This window comes from Camarhynchus parvulus, chromosome 2, assembly GCF_901933205.1.
Source record: "Camarhynchus parvulus chromosome 2, STF_HiC, whole genome shotgun sequence".
Classification (NCBI taxonomy): domain Eukaryota; kingdom Metazoa; phylum Chordata; class Aves; order Passeriformes; family Thraupidae; genus Camarhynchus; species Camarhynchus parvulus.
In genome coordinates, this window is record NC_044572.1 from 38,971,927 (window position 1) to 38,993,865 (window position 21,939).

Sequence of the window (21,939 nt, forward strand, 5' to 3'; positions counted from 1 at the left end):
ATTGCACCCAGGTCTCTCACTCTGGATGGTGCCTCAGTGCCCAGGGGGGCTTGCTTCCAGCCCTGTGTGAACCTCTCTTAGTTGGCATTTTCTGGCTACAAGGGTAAGCAAGGAGCTGCACAAAGAATTACATGGTCTTTGCAGCTGGGATTTCTGTCCCTTGAATCTCGGATGCTGATAGATGCAGGGGGGATCTCTGATGAGAACTGGTCTAGAGGTGTGGAAAACTTAAGGTCGGGAAGTATATATACAATTTTTTAATTTCAGTTTTTCATGGGACTCCTTTCTCGAGCTTTTAGAAGCTGCCATTGCAGGGATTACTTCACTTGATGTTTACAACCTTGGCTCACACCTGCTGCTTGGGACCAGAATGGGTTGGCAGCAGCAGGAACGTATGCTCACCCCACTGACCATCCCCTCCTGTCTGAGACTCCAGACCCTGGCAGTCCCAATGTATTCATGTTTTAGAAGTAGTAAAACTAGAGGTAGATGACATGTGATGGTTTTAAAGGTTAATTTTGTAATTAATGAAATCAAATAAAGTTGGTTTTTCTGGTTTTTTTTGCTAGCAAATTTAAAGTAAAGCTTAAATCAACAAATTTAAAAATAAATAGTTTTTTTTCCATAATCATCTTCATCATAATGAAATGTAAAAAGTATTTCCATCCTGCAAACAAAGCAGAAAACACTTCGGCTTTCCTCAATTTATCGTGACCTGTATTGATAATGGGAGAGATCTGGACTTCTTCTAAAGTCTGACTAAAGGCTGTTCTGAGCTGGCAACTGCAAAAATGAGTTTGTATAAAATCCAGTTCTAATGCGTACAATTAATTAAAATATATTGCAACTACAACCAGCCTACATAGAAACACATGGGACACTTGTGAGGGAATAGCTATGGTGCAGGCTGAGGCTAAAGTGATGAATTCTTTGTGTCTGAGGACATAAACCCTCTCCCAAAACAGCATGGCCGTGTATATAGGTGCATTCAGGGATCATTTTGGAAGTCTAGCTGCTGTATGTTGGCCGTAGTTAGTGTGGCCAGTCGGAATGGGTTTGCAGGGCTGCTCACACAGGAGGTGGCCACGAGAGATCTGCTTCTCAGCAGAGCTCCTCTGGGTGGGACATAAACCCTCTCCCAAAACAGCGTGGCTGTGTACATGTGTCCATTCAGGGATCATTTTGGAAGTCTAGCTGCTGTATCTTGGCTGTAGTTAGTGTGGCCAGTTGAAATGTGTTTGCAGGGCTGCTCACGCAGGAGGTGGCCATGAGAGCTCCTCTGGCTGGAACATAAACCCTCTCCCAAAACAGCATGTCTGGGTATATATGTGCATTCAGGGATCATTTTGGAAGCCTGGGTGCTGTATCTTGGCTGCAGTTAATGTGTCCAGTCGGAATGGGTTTGCAGGGCTCCTCACACAGGAGGTGGCCACGAGAGATCTGCTTCTCAGCAGAGTTCCTCTTGGTGGGTGCTTTAGGGGAGGGCAGCTCCAGTGTATCCTAGGGACTCTGCTGCTTGGGGGCTGCAGCTGGACCAGGACACAATTGCTATTGTTCCCAGGAGCAGCTCTGGACAGTGTGAGCCCTCACCCCCCTGTGGCTGCTCTGGTTTGGGCAGATGTGGAAGTGTGTGCTCTGCACTAGTACCTCTGCTGCTTTAAGCTGGGGTCATACTGTGGCTTACAGTCCTGGGTCAGCCACAGCCCACGCTTCCACCATGGCTCCTGGGCTCTCCTGACCTGCACAGAGGATGCTGCCAACAAAAATCTCAAAGCTGCCCAAGTTACAAGCAAAAGCCTGTGCTGAAGTAGTGTCTTTTATTCAGTCGCTGGCGTTGGTTGCTGCGGTGTTGCTGTGACTCTGCCTCATTTTAATAACCATGCGATAACAGTTGCAAAAAAAGTCACTATAAATAGAGGAGATCATGTTAAGCAGTCACAGAAGGGTGAATATCCTGAAAAGCTGTGAGCTGGAAGTCAGTATGCTGCTTTCAGAAGTTACTCCTCCTGAACTGTTGCCATGCACAGAGGAACACACAACAGTGTCTGTCTGTAACATTTGTAGTGTATTTTTGTTTCCAGAATGTGTTTTGTTTTCCATTAATGGGCTTTTGTATTCTCCCTGCTAATTAAATGTATGTACTTCGCTATGCTTTTGATCCTAAAATGAAGCTTGTAGTGGGGAATATGCTGATTTTACTGTTCCTTTCTGGAAAGATCAAAATATTGTTCAGAAAACCTGCCGAGTTTATGAGCTGAGTTTTTCTGGGTTGGGTTTTTTTTGGCATTGTGCTCTCTGTGCTGTATTATGCTTCTTTATTTGGAAATTTATGGGCAAAATAGTTTTATTGTTCATTAGAAGTTTAAAGGCCTTATATATGTTCATTTGGTAACCTTTGATTTTTGGCAGTCACTGGAAGGATGAGGTGCTTACATGTTTAGTGAAGAGGCCCTTTATTCAAAATGCTAATTAGCCTTTGAAACCAAATAAGCGTAAAATCTTGCTAAATGTTTCAGATGAATTTACCACTCCCCCAAACTCTCTCCTTCCTCCTGCTGGATTTTCCCTGTTGTCTTTCAACATCTCCTTCTGCTCTAGTCCTTGGAAACCTCCAGCATGTGCAGCACAGCGGTGCTCAGCAGAAGCCATGGATAACCCCCCATCCCCTTTCTTTCCCAGATAAACAGAGAGCCTGAGGTGTGCACTGAAGTGGAGGCACACTTTGCCACACAGTGGTGTGCTTTTTTTTTACCTTCCTGGATTTTCTTTTTTTTTTTTTTGCATAAAGAAAGGAGGTCTATAAGAAGACCTAACAATGCCCTTACTGTTCTGTCAGAAACTGCCTGGCTACATCTTGTTTTATTTGGCCCTGGCTGAATGGCAGTTTCATTTATGTTTTGGGTGTTTGGCAGATATTTCATCTTTGTCAAACTTCACTTTTAACATTTGTTTAGATTACTTGTCACAACACTTTCCTTTTTTTTTTTTCCAAACTCTTAAGATTTCAGTCAGCTTGACAGTGCTCAGAAGTGGTTTCTAATATTTTTGAACTCACTTCTTACGTGTTGTCCCTTTTAGAGACATACCAGTTTAGCTGGTTGATATATAGTTTATTCTTTGTACTTTGATGATAGTACAAGACTTTATTTTGAGCGCCTGACTCTCCTTGATGGTGAGGTAAGCATCTACTAAGCCCTGTGAATAATAAACAAAAACATTACAGTGACAGTCATAAAATTCTGAATGCATCCATTTTATTCCATCCTGCTTTGTATTTAAGACACTTTGAGCAGCTGTGTTGAGATCAGGAGTGTTTTTCCCCGTGTTCTGTCTGATAGGTGATGTTATTTGCTTTTCATGCCCGTGAGGAGTTATGAGGGACAGGTGAGATGAGAGTATGAGCTGATCCATGGATGCAAACCTGGTTCTGTTTTTTATCTGCCCATGTGATGGCTTCGTTTCACTGAATTTGTTTGGAAGTTCTGCAGTAAGAGATGAGGGGCATACCAGTGAGAGACTTCCCAGCTCTCCCAGCGGCTGTTTCTGTGCATTCAATTCCTCTTTCAGCCCAAATCTCAAGCAGTGACCAGCCTCTTAGTGTTTCTGCTGTGTCCTTTCACTAGAGATAGGTGGAACTGAATGGGAGAATGTAATTTTGAATGAGGCTGACCATCCTTGAAGTATATTCATACTGTCTGTGAATTTTTGCTTATGAATGTTTATTTTCATTTTTATTGAAATGGATGTTGAAAAACTTGTTCAAAAATGAAAATTAAGAAAAATAACCCCATGTAGCTTTTCCTTGTTCAGGTGTTCTGTCAGAACTGATTTCATAGGGCTGATTTTTCTTTTGCTAGTGTTATTCACAGCAACAACTTTTGGAGGATTATTACTGTCCAGATCTGTGTGAAATGATGCACTTCTTTGCAAAGTTTTTTAATTTAGAAGTTATATTTCTGAGCTGCAGATGCTTTGGTTTGGCAAAAGGCAACCTACCAAAAGTAATGTGATTGCTGAAATAATTTAGTCTAATACTTGCTCATGCTCTAGTCATTTCCATGCTTGAGCTCACTTGCAGATGAAGACATATGGACATGGACAATGTGAATATATTAGGAAAAATTGCAAATGTTCAACCTTCTCTAGAAATCCTGGAGACAGCCAGCAGACTCCAGCCAGCGTGGATGAATCCCAGGTGACCCTAAAGCCAAGCAGAGGTCAATGGAGGGGGCACACTGCCAGAGAGCCAGAGTGTCCCTGCTCATCTGGAGCTTCCCCATTAGCTGTTTGCTGGGGCCCAGTTGAGAGCATGGCAAGCAGACTGGTAATGGCCTGGTGTTTACAGAGTTTAAGTGTTTACTTGCAGATGCAAATACAGGTTTTGGACAGCTTGGGTCCATATTATTGCCCTTCTGCCTTCGTTTGGAATCTGGCATGGTGTTTGACTCAGGGGAGAATGGAGTCATCTTGGTAGTGTTTATCTGTCAGCTGCTATTATTAATTGATGTAATTGTTTCTTTACTAATATTTACGTAGGGTTTTAACGTGGAAGTGACTATACAGATAATTCTAGTGCAATCTTAGTAGAAAGTCAATGCCTTAATTAGAAAAACGACTTGCTATTCTTGACTTATTCAAGAATTGATTTTTTTTCCTGCCCTGAAAAGTGTTTGCCCTGAAATCTAAGGAAGTTGTTAACTAGTAAGGGTGACATTTGAAGAAGTGTATACTAGCAATTAAGATGAACAAGTAAATTTGACAAAGGAGCTAATATTTGTCCTGAGGGAAACCTGAAGCATTTGGTGCAAGGGGAAAGGAATTTTGGAGGCATTTCTGCCTTTTCCAGGCTGCTTTCTTAAAAGCACTGAAGTAAACTGTGTTGAGGAAAGCAGACCAGAAAGGACTCTTGAAGGTGAGTTAGATCCACTTAACTTTTCTTTTACTGTGCTGTACTAGGTACTATGAATGCACAGGATCATCCAGGAAAAATGTGAGAGTTATTTAAAAGCAGAGCAGAATATTATTTTAAACAGCAAGCTGGTGGTGTTGAAACTCTGTGACTCTCAATTCTGCTAGGGCCAACAATTTTGAGGATTAAAAACATATGGGCCATAGATAGAGAAGATATCCACAGTGCTTGGGGTATTATTTAGTGCTATTTGTATTATTCAGGGTAGCAAAAACAAACAAAAAGACAAGAAGAAAATCTCCTGTTACAGGGCACAAGCCATCCAGTAGATGATGTGAGTTGGAAAGAAATTTTATGGGAAAGTTTTTTCTGTAATTGCTCTCCTTGAGATTTCTTCATCCCTTCCCTAAAGCATCTGATTCTGGCTGCTGTCAAATAAGAGGTTACTGAACTAAATGTACTATTAATCTGACCTAGTATAAGAATTCCTGTGTTTCTATGTTTAAAAGCAGGCTTTGTCTGCTGAGGGTTGTCTCTCTGGAATAAACCTTCCATTGGAGGCAAGGGAAAGGAAATGGTTCAGAAGCTTTTACACTGTTGCTATGTAATTTTGTAGTTGTTTTGAAAAGCTGTGTCTTTTTTTTTCCTCCCTCTCCCCTTTTATGTGTATGAATGTTTTAAATTATAAAATTTAGCTTCCCATTTAATGCATTTTCTGTTCCGTAGTACTCAGACCATTGAGCAACATAATTATTTAGAATTATGTACTTTTAAAAATTGAGGGACAAAGTCTTGGTTGGCTGGTACATGGCTAAATGATGGGTTCTATTCAGAAGACTATGAGCTGGGTGCCTTCATTGCCACTGGCCAGATCTGTTAATGTTTCTGTTTCTTCTTTAAAAGTGGAGAACTTCTTAAAAGAGTGTGTATTATTATTATGGTTGTTATTGATCAGAGTTGGTGACATTCTAGTGAACCAAACTTTCTACTTTCACTCATTTTTGTTAAAGGTCTTTTTATTTTGCTTGAGCTGAAGAGGTTCAGTGAGCAACCAGCCTACCTCTGCAGTGAGGTATGTGAGGCTGAGCTGTAATGCCAAGGAACCGAGTGCCTTGGGTTTGCTGCGTAAATCTTAAATTGGATTTCCTTATTTTTCAAAGGCTTAGCAGTGGATGTGACAGTCAGGCTATTTAACTGGGATCCTTTTAGCACGTCAGATAAAACTGCTTCATGTAGATGCCTTCCAGTTCTCCTTATTGCTTTAAAAGGTGCCTTAGAGACATGAGGTACAACTGTGCTTTGTTTCACCCAGAAAAATGTGAACTTCATATAGGGAGAATGTGTTTCATTTCCTTACCATGTGTCAACAACTGGATCTTAAACCTGTATTTATCAGATGCAGAACTGGTTTTGGAGGATTATCACTAAATCAAATTCTAGGGTGGAATTTATGTTCTCACTACAGCATTTCTCAAATGTTCATATTATTCCACTTTTAAGCATTTAGTCTTTGATGCTTAGATCTGACATGCAGAGGCTACATTTTTACATCCCTCTTTGTACAAGAGAATAGATATTTCTGTCTGTTTGAAACCCCTTATATTCTCACAATAAAGACAATACACCTGATTCTTTTTTTATTATTATTAAGGCCCATCATTACTGTTCAAACACATGCAGGAAAAAGTTGTCATATCTCACACATGGTAAAACTGTAGTCTAGGTGTATTACTGTGATTACAAAGTGTGTTAGAAGGGAGGAGATCTTATGGGTTTTTTTAACACCTGGACTGCCATTATTACTGTGGAGAATATCTCCTGATTTCTAATGTATATTATTAAAAAATCCCACATGTTTTTGTCTGGCAAAAACAGGGGCAGCGTGGTTGTGTGAATATGGTCCATGTTGTACATGCAGCTGCTTATACAAAATTATGTTCCACAGGGTGCTTTTTCCTGATGATCTTCAGTAGCTCTTCCATCTCTTGCTACATTAGAACTCTGCATTATTTTTCTTGGAGTACTCTTTCATGTGATGTTCAGTCAGGTATGTTGGTTGTAGTATGTCCTTGAATATCTAAGGGTTCCACACAATTTAGTCACTTTTCACTTTATTATTTTTATAGGCTGAGGGATTTTTTTTCAGTCTGTGGTCACTGTGGAACTCTGACAGTGCACACAGGCTTGGCACTCTTGAAGGGGGGAATCTTCACATCTGTCATCAAATTAAGCAGCAGTGACTGTACCCAACGTGGTCATTTTTCTTCTCGCTTCTGGCTCCTTCCCCTCTCCTTCATAAACTTGGATATGCAGTGTGGAGCAACACCATTCTCTTCATCTCACAGTAATGCACTCCACATTGGGAGTTGGAGAGATGTATGGGTGGAATATCTTCAGGAACTGTGGATTACGTGAAGGAAGTGACAGCCTTAGAGATGTCACTTATTTTGAGAGATTATTTCCATTAGCTGACATCTTTATTGCATTCTCTTGCTTATGCATCATTTTGAGGAAACAAATTTTTTTTTCTGCTTACTTTGGGTTTGCTTTAGCATATGGTGCTCTGTGAGACCCGATATAATGGGCAAGTGTTTGACCCTCAGTTGGTATAGACACCATTATCTGGAAAGAGGATACAGTTGGGATAATACTGAGGGATACTGTGCTTGAATTGACATGTATCTTTCAGCCATCTCTGAGTGGACTACTCCACTTAGGGATTTTTTTTTGGCCTGATTATAATCACAAAAGACAGGAGTGGATTTTGAATGGCTTTATCTCAGTAACTGAGACCATTGTTTTGTCTTGGGATTTTTTTTCTTGTTTGTTTTTTTTTACTTGGGGATTAATTCATTTGCTCACCCAATGTGCATCTGTGGAAGGAACTTCAGGTTCTGTTAGAAAGACTCTCTCTGTTGTGACATGTCTGGCTTGCAGTTCCCAGCTCTAAGATATGCTCTACTTGGTTGCTGGTATTTGCATGGTTAAATCAGATTGTCTTATCAGCCTTGGGCACCCAGCTGGGCTTTCAGGCTTCTCACTCCTCTGTGTTCTTTGTAATGCATTGGTCTGCTAAGATCCTGACTTGTGAACTGCTGCTGTCCTGAAAAGCATGCAGGAAGAGCCTTGGTAAGATCATTCTGCTGCAGTGGGGAAGGGCATTTACCAGACAGGTAACAAGTGGTATGGAATGCACACCTGCCCAGATGTCTGGCTCTGGGTATTTTTTTAGACAATAAATGCAGAGTACCTGGCAAAGTGACTCAGACAGTACAGCCTGGTAAGCACAGATGAAGGATGCAGCAGAGATGGTGCTGTTGGTACCAGGAGATGGGTCTGTGCTGGCTTATACTCAGCAGCACACTGGGCTTGACTGCTGTCATGGGGGTAAAGGTGGTGCTGGGATCTTTGAGAGCATTGCTTCTCTTACTGGCTTACATTTATTGATGTCGGTGGGTTGGAGGGTGCAGAGATGAGTATCCTGTTGCCAAGGCTGAGTATCCTTGCTGTTGTTTTGCTTGTGGTGGTTCAGAATTGGTCGGAGGCTTGTTGGAAGAAGCCCTGCTTGAACCACACTGTCTTTCCACAAGAGGAGTCATCTTTGGCACTGTTAGCCAAGTTTGCCATCTCCTGGGGGATTTCAAAAGTTTTTGAGAGCTTTGATCTTGACCCATGTCTCATGATCTAATTATGAAAATGCTCACTGTTACTTTCTTAAATGTTTTCAAAATTCATTATTTTAATACATTACTTTGCCAATGAAGCTGAAAGATTTGTGATCCCAATGGATTCAGAAGCTAAATGGTGCCCTGATAAGAGTTTGATACAGCTTATGGTTGAAATGCTTAGACATGATGGCAGGCTTGGGCAGGTCTAAGTGCTGCATGGTGGTGTATGACCTGTCTCCATCCCTGAGAGTCTGCATGCAACTTCTGTCTGCACCATGAACATGAACTAATTCAGGCTGGTGTCTCTGCCCACAGAAGTGGGAAAGTTGTCTTACCTTTACCAGTGGAAAGGTCCTTTCAGGAGAGGCTTTGTTGGGAATGATTGCTGTGCAGTTAACTCACACACTTGCTTACTCTGCAAGAATACCTTTGTGCTGTATCAGAAGTCCTGCCTTGCAGACTGGCGGGCATGACACAAGTCTCCTTGAATTTTGTCAGTGTTTAGGTTCCTCTTAGATGCTTTTGGATGTGAAATGTAAGGTCATAGTTCATGTTGGTCTTTCTGACAGTGTAATCCATCTGCCCAATGCTTCTAGCAGACAATTCTGGGATATAGATCTTCTGAATGTTAGAATGTGGGAAAGATGTGCTGGTTTTGTGGCTACTGTGATTGATTATTGCACTTCTGTCCTTATGACCTGACTGATAAGGTTTTTGCAACATTTTCAGATGATTCAGAGGATGGCTCTGAGGGTGCTTACATGTGCAATGTTATCTCAGCGTATTATTAGCATTTTACAATTGCTTTATTGGCTCCCTGTTAAGCAAAATATTGACAATAAAAATGCTATTTTTGTTCTGTGATCCATGCTATGGCTTTGTCCCTTCCTAGTTAATGGCTGTGCTTGTTCCTAATTTTGCTACCCTATTGTTCCTGTGACAGGGAGCTACAGAGAACAGAGGTTTTAAAATAGATGTTCATAATCTCCACCAGCCCTCTGGCATATTCTGCTGACCCTCAGGGAGTCTTACTGGGAATATATTGGAACTTGTGATATCTAATAAGTGAAGGTTCAGGAGCCTGACGTAGACAGCAGAAATGTCGTCTTCTGGGTAAAGTAGGACAGAAGACTCCAATAACTCAGAGGAATTGCAGAACCTTTCAGCAGACACACTACTAGACTTGACGTATATAACAAAAGGTGATAAATTATGTGTGTTAAGTTATTTTGTGTTAGCACAGCATCCACACCTCCATGATATTAAGATGATAGATGCACCTCTAGTCCAACAGACTGGTCTTCAGAAACAAAGTTCACAACCAGTGCTTGAACCCTCTTTTTCCCCCCTGTTCTACTTGGATTACTGTCCTCACTTGATAAATGGGTGCAGCAGGGACACAAACTCCTCTAGCTCAGAGGAAGTAGAACTTCCAGCCTTGTAGTGCAAAAAACGGGACTGCTAACAGATTGAACCTACCTCCTGAGCATAGTTGTGCCTCCCAGCTCTTGGGGGATTGGGAAATCTATGTTATTTCACAATTCATGCACAACCTCTACAAAATCCTCTTTCAGGTTTCTCAGGCAGCCTCCCGAATAAACATTATTCATTTTTTGAGTGAATCCACATGCTTATCCTAACAATGAGTTTAGATTACTCCAGATAGCAGAATTTTTCTTTGCAGCTAAGTGGATTCTTGCAGGATCCTTCCTTGTGTGGCTTATAAAGTGAAGCGCGCTGAGCTGAGGCGGAACCTTCTGCTGTAGTGCATGCTTTCCAAATTAAACAGAATTTTATTCTCATCTTTTTTTTTATCTCAGTGACTGTTGAAGTCTGCTTGTTTCTTTGCACAGTGTGTGAGGATCTCATACTGCACTCACCCATCAGTGCATTTCCAGGCAGCACATTTGTGCCATAGTGGGGCACAAAAGGATCTGTATTTACTGGTTGTCCAGTTACTGAACAAAGTAGAAATTAAAGATGTAGAGCATTTTCTACCTTAATTTGGTGGTGAAAGCAAGTCTAATGACAATATTTGCAGTTGTGGCTAGACATCCAGGCTGGATGAATCTGACTCCTTGGTTCAATCCTTAGTGGCACTAAAGATATCCGCCCATGCAGAGGAAGACTACCCAAATGACCTCAGGCAGGGAGAGGATGTGGTGCTTTGTTTTATTGTGGTGGTTCTGCTGGAACAAGGACTTCTCAGGAATATACCTCGAAGGCTGAGCAGAGAGATGAGTCTTGCTTCTGTGCTGGGACAGTCATCTCTAGAAATTGAAAAAAACTAGCAGCAAAGGCTTCAGGTCTAAATTGCCCTGATCTTTCCTAACATAACCCTTTCGGGTATTTAACGACACCTACGTGGATGTTCAGATAAAAGATAGCCATCAAAACTAATGTTTTCTGCAACTGCCACTCATACAGCTTTTGATGAAACATTTCCTTGACTCCTAGCTTCATTGATTGGGGTTTTGAGACCAGTGCCAGTACCAGTTGTCACTGGTGTTGCATCTCTTTGTGCTCTCCTTTAAGGAAGTATCTCTTGTCATCCTGTTTCTGCAATGCATGTTGTGACTGTGGAGTGTTGGCCTCCCAAAGAAATGTACTTTTCTGTCAAGGAACCGCCCTCCAAATCTGCTTTCCTCTTCAGCTTCTGAGCTGATGAAGTACTCCATTCTTTTAATAACTCCCAGGCCACTGGGATCATTTACTAGGGATCTTCCGTCTGTCACCAAAACAATAACATCACTTGACCCCCTCTTACTGATCTCGGAGGCCTCTTAAAAGTTATAAACAGCCAGTGTAAGACCTTTTTAGTAGTTGCAGTGATGGTAAGTGCTGTATTTGCTGTTGGTCACCATGACATGTTTCTCATCAGCTAGAAGGTTAAAGATGAGTGTTCTGAGAGCATGCTGGGGAGGCTTCAGATAGATTCCTCACTCCTCCTGGCTGTAACGCCACTTGGACGCGATTGACATACTTGTAAATGTCTGCACATCCCATAATATTGGATGACATTACTGAACATAGGCATCAGGATGTGGTTTTTCTTGCTTACTCAGTCTCCCTTCCCTTGGCCTCCCATCTCTTTCCAAGAGCTCTTCTCACAAAATCTTGCTTTGTCTGGGAATCTGTGTGATGGTATCTTGTGGTGCCTTGTAGGCAAGGGCAAAGACCAATTAATTGCCAGTTAAGGAGAAGACTTCTGTGGAAGTTTGTTTTTGCTGGACAAGGGAGCATATTCCATTCTGAATTTAATCAGAGATGCTACCTTTCCTTCATGGATAAGGATCATGGATAGTTGAGTATGCTGCCAGTTTAAGGTATTACCTGTTGGCCTGTGTAAATCTTCCCAAATCCTAGAAGCATGTTGGTGCTGGTTGCAGCTTACCTTTGTTACCTGTGATTCTTTTTTCTTTCTTTGACTTGATGAGGGGGCACCCCTAAGGATAGGTTCCTTATTCCTGTCAGTGATCATATCTCATCTTCGTGGTTGCCATCTCACATAGAAGCAGCTACAAACAAAACAATCTGACTGGACACATAGGACCGTAAAGGATAATTTGGACTGATAAACCAAGTCTTGTTTTTCTGAACTGTAGGGAGAAACTGTTCAGGAACACAGGACACCTGCTGGAAAAATGTGGTCAGGGAACTAAAACAATAGGCACAGTACCTTGAGTGGAGAAAGCTTCCAACTGGAGTTTCTGGTTCTGTGTAACCTGAGGGACCAACCTGCTTTTTAAGAGCTAAGTACCCTGTGCTGTTTAAATTGTGGATCATCTGAACTGTGTTTGAGAGAAGGGATTTGTTTTTCCTTTTGAGTTGTGTGGATGAGCAGAAACAAGGAAACAGGTTCGGTCTGCAGAAAAGCCCTGCAGCTTTGGTCTGACAAATCTCTGATTTCCTAAACCTCTGTAGCACACGGGACAGTCTCTCATGAAGGATATTCTCAGTATGGAGTTACTGTTTTACATCCTTGGAAACGTTAATAAGGAATAACAAAGATGACTATGCAAGAACAGAAGTGTTGATTCCATTGAAAGAGCAATTTTAAGCATTAAGAAATAGCTTTTAAATTTGGGAAGCATAATGAGTGTACAAGGTCACTTAAACTCAGGAAGGAGGAAGCCCAGTTACCTTTGCTTTGGCTTCCATAGATGAAAGAGTGTCCTTCAGGATTTTTCAAATGTGACAGAGTAAGTAAGGAATGCATTTAGTTACAGAGCAGAGTGTCCTATATACCACCACAAAATGTATTCAGAGCCCTTTGAATTCTCTGCAGAAAACTGCAAGAGAGTCCCTTACAGAGGTGATTGAAAGCCACTGCACAGGAAATCAACTTCTCATCCTGTACATAAACATGAGCCAATTCTCCTATATCTGGCTCTCGGAGCAGTACACACAGTAAATTGTTAACCCCATCGCCTGACCTAACCATTTGTCTTTGCTTCTCAGTATAGTTTTGGCAACTGCTGAGTAATGAAAGAAAAAACATGGAATACAGATAGCTGTAGGAAAAAAAAAAAAAGGCAACAATCAACCCCCTGACCCCCTCCACAAAAAAAATCCCCAACCCAGAAACCCAACCACACCCCAGTTTCAAAAAGCCCTTTAAAGCAGAAAACAATAGAAGAAGATGAGAAATTGCCTGATACAGTGGCAGGATCTTAAATATGGTTAGTACAGAACAGAATTAACATCTCTGTAGAATAACAGACATGTGAAGCATGGATTTTCAATCCTTCACACTTCTTGGTTGTGTTAGCACAAATAAATTAATAACTCCCCTGAACCTTTGCGGAACAAATAACCATAGTGCCTTTCAGGTTTTGAAATGTAAGCTCTGTGTGCTTTTAATGTTAGTTGTTATACATGGAGGTTGCCTGAAATAGGTTATTCTGCTTATGGAGTATTGTTCCCATATGAGGATTCAAGCTATGTACTCACAGCTGCTGCTCTCCAACATGGACTCTCAGTTCCACTAAAATCAATAGTTGGCACAGCAGGGTACTGTTGTATGGTGTGTAAATAAATGGGTGTCATTGTGTCTCACTTTTTTTTCCCTTTTCCCCTTTCAGATTTAGATTTGCTCTTTTTCAGGCATACATCAGTGTGTGTTTGCAATGCAGGCAATTCGAAGCATAGCTGCTAAGGGAGAAAGAAGCTTCCCCCCCCTTCCTTTTTATACTTCCCAATAGGATTTTAAAATAAACAGCAATTGCACTAATTATATTAATTATCTCTTAACAATGTCAGGGGAAAAAGACCCCAAATAAAACAGAAACCCATTTTGCAAGTGTCAGCTTTATGACAAAAAGGAATTCACAGTCCCCCAGCAGACAGCTATCTTGCATACCAAGATGCAGGAAAAGTGTCATAGAAAGAGTGTCTTAATTTTGTTAAAACAATTTATCTTCACTCTTTCCTTAAGTCTTGTACCTATATTTGAAAATATGGGACAATTGTGGTTATGGGATGTAAGAGCTACAGATCTGCTTTTCAATAAACTGACTTTGAAGTTCTGTTTCATGCATTTTCTTTTTTATTCATGCATCTGGTCATATAGAGTAGTTTACTTTTTTTGGCTGCAGACTTGGCAGATACAAAATGCAGATGTTGTTCTTCAGACTTAAGCTGCTATTTTAAGCTTTTTTGGCCAGCAGTTGGAAATTTTAGGTTCAGTTGTTTATTTGCTTATCATCAAAGTGGTTTTTGTCATATAATTCATATATGAGTATTAGCTTTCTGTGTTTACTTTCAGAGTTTGAGATTAAGAGTATGGTCTTTTTTTCCCCTTTACTTTTTTTAAACTAGCATGCTCTTTTGATTAATAATACAGTAGAATATGTTATACTTCAGAAAGCTTTTATTTGCAAAGAATAGAAAAAAACTCAAAAAAAAAAAAACCAAAAACCAGCCCAACCCTCACATTGTGCTGCAATGCTTTCCCTTTAAGAAAACCATATCTCTCTCCAGATGCCTGCATCTCTTTGATACAAAAGGGTACACTAAGTTCCATCTATAAACAGAATCCACTAATTAAGAGTAATTGCTTCGGAGATTGGTACAGACTATTCAGCATCAGATGCATGTTCCTCTCAGATATCCATTAGCCTCTAATAAGATAATGCAGATGTGCCAGTCTGTTTCCTGTTTCCTTCTATTGTACCTTTATTGCCGTATATGGACCAATGGGATGGGCTGAACAATAAGTGGATGTCCTTTTGCTCCCAGAGCCCTTCTCAAAGGAATGTTTGTTATTAGATTGCTTTTTCTGTTTAGTTTCACATCACTATGCTAATAAAGGAAACATAACACTCCAAAGGCTTTTTTTTTTACTTCTGCCACAGTAACTAGTTTATTGTTTAATTAAATCTCGTTGGATAGCCATGAAAACAAAAATGCAACATCTCACAGTCAGTGAGAACTGGTGCAGAACGGAGTACAGCCTCTTTATGAAATAAAAGTTTCCATGCATTTTTAAGAGTTTAAAGGCAGTGTGGTTATCGTGTTACTGGATCTGACTGATTTACACTTGAGTCGTGCTAAATCTGCTGAATTATTCAGTACTGCTGAATGCAACACCATCAGCCAGCATAATAGAAAGCATATGCATAATCAGGGACTTCAATACAAACTGTACATTAAATACAGTAAGCAGTCTCAAAACTTGACTTGTTTTGAAAACAGCATTAGAATATGTCTTGAAGCCAGCTAATAAATAAGAACTCCACCAGCTCTATCCCTTGGGGAAAACAGGTAATAAATATATTGTTGAAAGGTTTTTTATGCAAAATTTCTTTGAATTTTTTTTTGTTGCTCTGAGAAGAGCAACTTGCCTCTCCTGTCTTACTGCCCAGGCTGCCCTCCCAGTCCAGTGATTCCTGTTTTAGCCTAAGATTTAAGGGAGGGGCGGGGGGTTTAGCATTGGCAGGAAAATGGGAAATGAACTTAGAAGAGACTTCCTCTGTGACCCTGGAAACTTCGGGGACAGCAGTACTGCAGACTGAGGGCTTGGAGAAGCAAATTCCCAAGTGCCCAGCTCTGTGCAGAACTTGTCCTCTTGTTGGGGTGCCTCTTCTTTATTCCTGGTTTTGTCCCCCAGTTGTAAAGGAAGAGCAACAGCAGTTTACTGTGGCAGAAAGGTGTAGGAATGGCAGATTTAGCTTAGAAGTTTTCTGGATGCTACATCATGGATATCTTAAAATGATTGTTGAATTTCAAAGATTACATAGGTAGGGCAGAACACCCCAGGACCTTTGCAGAAGTGAGGGAGGAAAAAAAAAAGACAAAAATCCTGCTTTACTTGCAATGCTGACAACTTAATTCCCTGATATGGCTAGTGAGAGGGGAGGAAGAGGAATGTGGAATTGGGATGTTGTTGGTAAAAGGGAGGACAGAGCGTAACCTTCCTACTGAGACAGAACAATTGGCCAAGCCTCCTGCCTTGGCTTCTTGCCTGTCCAGCTGTTGATGTGCATCAAAGTCACCTGTAACAGCAAAGGGATTTTAGGAATTCAAATAAATCTTAATACAAGTTAAAAATTCAGAAGGATGAGTTATGGTACAGTAATACCAAATATTGTTACCAAATGGAAGCTAAATAGCAATATAATGAATGAGGCTCAATACATTTAATATATTTTAGGAGAACTGACAGATGTCTGAAGAGCAAAGCTGTTTTCTGTAGTCAAGCCTGTGCAAAATGCATGGGAAATAAAGAGACAATAAGAAAAATTGGGTTACTGTTTATCCAGTAAAATTTGAAGCTTATATGTGAAAAATTGTAGTTTTAAATTTCTGCTCAGCTGCACAAACACTGAGAAGAAATGTGGAAGAGACAGATACACCTGCTGCATTAACTGCTGCTGATAAATATTCTGTTCTGCACTAGAGCTACTGTAGCCTCCTTCCCCTGTGGCCATCTGCTCTATCACTGAAGTCAAGTCAATAAAAGACCTGTAAAAACCAAAAAGGAGGAGGCATATGTTCTGCCAAAGAAAAGTCATTGGCCACTGTTCAATGCAAAGTGGTGCACAGTGTGATCATCTCTTGGTGAACATTCAAAGGAACTTTTCTGTATGATCCTTTTCCATACTGCTTGTACTAGGGGCCTTGTACTCATGAACAGTCATTAAGGAGAAGTCTGTGGAAGAGGATTTTCATCGTATGCTGAGGAGATCCTCTGAAGTCCCTTGGTTGCAGCCATTTTCTGAAAATGTTGCCTTCTGCCTCCAGGGCAGAAATCCATCCTGGTGCTGTGGGTATTTGCCATAGCAAATGACAACAGAGGAATATCTCCTCCACAAAGCTGACACCCGTACGGTGTTTTGAGCTATGGTACATGTTTAGTTAGGCAAAAGAGATGTTTTCACCTGGGAATCACATGCAGCCTAGACATCTGTGGCTGATGTCCAGTGCTAGGTTCAGGGATGTGAATGTGTCCATCTGGTGATACAATCGTGAAATATGTCATGGGAGTTGTGCCATGGAACTGGTGTGAATGGGAAAGCTGGTTGTTGGGTTTCCTGTTCTGCAGCAGTTTCTACTTTGGGATGTCCTCTGTGCAGTGATGAAGGTGATGGGTCTGTAATCTCTGTTAGCAGAGCTGGTTACTTGAAATTCCTTGGAAACTATAGAACACGAGTGGCATTTGCTTCTTTACAAGAAGCTGAAGCTGCTGATATGTAGCTATCTGCCTACAATTTGCTCCTTGACCATTGCATAGATGTTCTGCCATGTGAACAACCTGGTGCTCCCAAGGGACACAGCTTGGAGTGTTTAGAGTATCATGACTTTTACACTGTTTTCTCTCTCTGCCTATGGAAAGTAAATTTCTGAAGAACTCTGAAGAGGAACAAGTTCTCAAGACTTATCTCCAGCACAGCTATCTGCAGGAAATTTCTGGCCGTGAGTGGTGAAAGGAGGGTGATTTTTGAGTGAGACAAGAAAAGCTTACTTTCATGTAGTATTTCCAGTTTATAATTACATCTCATGTAAAATTATAAGGACACAAAACTATATGATTATAACCTAGTTTTGCCACTGTTAAATGTATGTATTTGTATACTGGAGTTATAACACTGCTGTGTTCTGTCATCACCAGCTCCATGTCAGATCATGTGCCTTCAGTAATGAAGAACTGACCAAAATGTTTTCCTGAGTGCCTTTTTCCCCCTCTGTCCTGAAGGCGTTGCTTTTTTCTCAATAATTTTCACTTAAATATGAAAATATATCTGATGTGGTTCTGGGAGCGTTTTTAACTTATGATGAGCTCTGCATTTTTCTGGCTAATAGAAATTTAATTGAAGGTGTTAGATAGTTTTATAAGATGAATTTTGTTTCCAGAGCCCTACATCATTTAAAAATAGATGACCTTGTTCTGTGTTTAATTTAATGCACACATTTTTAGGGCTGGTATTCATCAGCATCCCTCTCTTGTTCTTTTTTTTTGCAAACGCTTAGAAGTGTGGTATTTTTGCCGGCTTTTGTGGAATTGCTTTATAAAACTTTGCGTGTTCCTTTGATACTTGACTTTCCTTGTCTCTAAGCTTCATAAAGCCCTAGCTAGGTAAAGCAGGCACCAGTGATGGTTCATCTCATTCTGTGTTGTTAGTGAGTCAATGTATTTTAACTGCTGGGGCTCCCTCAAAAGATCTGCCTGGTTTCACTGGTGTCCAGGCATGTGGTCCTCGAGCTCAGCTTGGGCAGCAACTGTGCCTCTACTCGCTGCATCCCCTTCTTACAGCCTCATCTCTGCATACGTTTGCATCCATTAGCATTAAAGGCATTTTGTGCATAATTTACACAGTTATCAAATACTTACGAGCTACATTTCAGTTATCCCCAAGCAGGCTGCACTCAGCAGAAGCTGCTGTCTGACAACATGCACAGCTGGTAACCTTTGCTGGTATTCCACACAGAGGAGAAACACTCCGCTGCTTTCTGACAGGCAAACATATGCATCCAAGTTGGGTTTTTTCTTTTTTCTCGTTGCTCATTTGAATTCTTACCGACAACTGGTGCACTGAGCAGCAGCAGTGATAGTCAGTATTGCGTTGTCACAGTTTTCCTCCTCTGGCAGCAGTTTTGCTTTGTGACCTTGACACATCATTTCACTGCTCCTTTGTTTCCCCCCCAAAATCCTCTTGCCTTTGGTTTCAGGCTATAATTTCAAAGAATTACAGATAAAAGTGCTATATAGCTGTGGATGTGGTTACTGATCACTGACTGTGGCAGATGCAAGAGTGTAGTACATTGTCTCAGGAAACAAAGCTTTACTCAGCCATGGACTGCCTTACTTTTGGGTGGCTGAGTTTGCTCTGTGGCTCCTACTTCCTACTACAGTATGTATTGGAGGAGATGAGTAAACTCCTTGTGCAGGGTGAGCTCAGGAGCTGGCTGCAGCTCAGGACCTGGCTTTTGCCTGGAGCACTGCATGAGTAGCTACAGGAGCAGTGTTTGCAAAATGGAAGTGGTAGCAGCCTTCCCAGTACTGTATCTCTCAAGACACCAGTAAGCAGCACTTACTGGTGTTGCACCAGCAGGTTGATTCAGAGGCCGCCAACCATTTACTGTACACAGGCTTGAACTGCTATGGAGAGAGCAAATTTTGTGGGAATATCACAAGAAGTGATATTCCTGTTCTCAGCCTGAGGCTTTCGGTACAGAGCCTGAAAAAATGAGGACCCCTTGAAAGGTGGCAGCTGTTTGGGTGAAACACTGAGGAAGATGTGTGGAGCTCTGGATGACTTTGAAGGTGGTGGTCATGAGAGCAAGCAAGTTCCCTAGCAGAGCACAGGAGCAGTGTATTGCATTGTATTGACTCATGTCACTCACTCACCCAGATGATGAAATAATGGGTGCTTGTTTGTTTGGGCAGTTTCCCCTACCCCTCAAAAAAAAAAAAAAAATAGAAAACCATTAGTGAGGTGTTTCCTAAGGGATAATAAACTAACTATTCTTTGTGAAAACAGTCATTATTAAAGCAATTGCTGCTTTAACAGTCCTACCCAAAATTGCCCTCAGACGTGTGTCTCAGTGTCCTGCCTGAGCCATGGCACTGAAGGGAGTTGAGAGCCTCCTCAGTGCCAATCCTTCTGCAGCTTTTAGGGGGACACTGAAAGCTTTCATACATAGGGAAATTTAAGTTGATTATTTTTCTCCCCCAGCATTAGTATTTCAGGTAATTATTGATGCATTGGTTTTAAATCTGGCAGTTTTCAAAACATGACCGAGTCGCACCAGAAATAGCTTTTGGTGCTGGCCATTCTGCAGGGAGAACAACTTAATGGGTGTTCTGCTGTTAGCTTCAGTAATATGGTGAGAGTTTTACATTAACTGACCTTGTGGGATACTGACAAATAAATTGTAACTTAACAAAAGTAACAATGAGAAAATAGTCTTCTATGTGCACATTTAAAAAATATGTATATTTTAATCAATATATTGTTTTCTTCCCCCAGACTATGTCAGTATGCATCTGTAGAGAGCAACTGTGCTCCCAGAGAAATATTTGTAGAGGCAACTGAACTGCACCCTGATACCAGAGTAAGAAGACTTTCTATCCACAGTCTGCAGAGCAAGGATGTCCTAGAAGAGAGAAGAGTAGGAAGCAGTGATGAAATATAGGATGGACCTGATATAGTGAATTACCTTTTCATCATCACACAATCCAGCTTAAGCTGTACCTTCAGGCTTGACAGCCCTCGTCATTCATAATTTGAGGTATCCAATTTGCTGGCCTGGAGTGATGCAACGTGATACCTGTCCACTGTGAGGTGTGAACATGACAACCAGCAGCCGCACATGTCCTGTACCGGCCGTGAATGGACATATGACTCACTATCCAGCAGCACCATATCCCTTACTTTTTCCTCCAGTCATTGGTGGACTGTCACTACCTTCCCTCCATGGACTCCAGAGTCACCCACCAACTAGTGGATGCAGCACCCCATCACCTGCAAGTAAGTGCTTGGTATTAATACCTTTTATTGACCAGCTCTCCTCTAATTAAAGACTGATGGTGTTCATTCTGAAATTTTATCAGGAGTGGTTGCAGTTGTTCATCTATGATGTATTTTATTTGGGCAAAGAGCATGCATTTGTTTTAAAATACCATTTTCACTTTTTCTTGTTTTTAAAAAAATAAACAGGCAACTGTATGGCATGCCAAAGTTATGGAAGCCAAGAGTGACAAAACCTGCTGTGCATTTTGGTATATCCTGCATTAGTATACTAGCTGCAGAATCCAGTGTTGCTTTTTTTAAAAAATGACCTTTTTGTAATCATGAATGGCAATGGTTCCTCAGTATAGAATCCTCTGAAGTTGCATAGTTATTAATACTGCTTTAGTTTTCTTCCATAAGTATCTCTTTCCTTCATGTGCAGCTTCTGAAGAGCAGCCCAGTGGACAGCTGGTATGTGTGAGCTGCCAGTGGCTGCAGAATGAGCCCTTGAGTCTGTGGTTGAGTTTCTGTTGTGTTTTAACCCCAGATAGCAACCAACTATTGCACAGCTGCTGTCTCACATCTCCTTTCCTCCATAGTGGGATGAGGGAGAGTATCAAGGGGGGAAAAAAGGTAAAACCCATAGTTTGAGATAAGAACAATTTAATATAGAAATGGGATATAAGAATACTTGTCATCAAAAGGGGGGCAACAAAAAGAGGGAGAGAAGTAAAACCCAGGAGAGACCAGAGATGCTCACTACAGTTGCTCACCACTGCTGACAGATGCCCAGCCAGTCCATGAGCAACCAATGGCCAACTCCCCCCACCCCCTCCCTTTATGTACTGGGGATGGCATTTTACCTCTTGGAGTATCCCTTGGGCCTGTTTGGGTCAGCTGTACTGGCTGTGTTCCCTCCCAGCTCCTTGTGCACATGCTCACTGTTAGAGCATGGAAAACTGAGGAGCCCTTGACTGAAAGTAAACACTACTTAACACAGTGATGCTTTAGTTGTTGCTGTCAACATTATTCTCATATTCAATCCCAAAACCACAGCACTCTACCTGCTTCTAGGAAGAAAATTACTCTCCCAGCCAAAACTAGGACAGTTTTACATGCAGCACTGCTGAGTGTATTAGCTGAGGAAAGTGTTTTCTTTGCCTTATGACAAGCATGCTTTCTGCTTGGTCTTAGTTTTATATGTGTTTAAGTGGCTCCAAACAAAGCTGTCCCAGGTATAAACTTTCTAAGTAGGATCACTTAGAAAAGATACATCTCTGGAGGTCTTTGCAGTGGGCGACTGATGTATTTATCATCCAGGAAACCCAGATATATACAGCTTTGCAGATCAGTTTGTTGTTGAAGATGCTTGTCTAAATACATTACTGTGACTGTTGGATATGAGAAG

The 21,939-nt window shown here is 41.2% G+C and overlaps 1 protein-coding gene across 3 annotated transcripts in view; it reads left to right on the forward strand.

Moving 5' to 3' along the window:
• The window catches only part of RARB (retinoic acid receptor beta), a 318,469-nt gene that overhangs the window by 107,933 nt on the left and 188,597 nt on the right, over positions 1-21,939 (forward strand). For all 3 annotated transcript variants that reach the window (XM_030943210.1, XM_030943212.1, XM_030943211.1), the window contains exon 2: positions 20,049-20,549. In XM_030943210.1, the coding sequence (XP_030799070.1) occupies positions 20,372-20,549 (178 nt within the window). In that variant the 5' untranslated portion in view covers positions 20,049-20,371. The remainder of the gene's footprint in view (positions 1-20,048; positions 20,550-21,939) is intronic.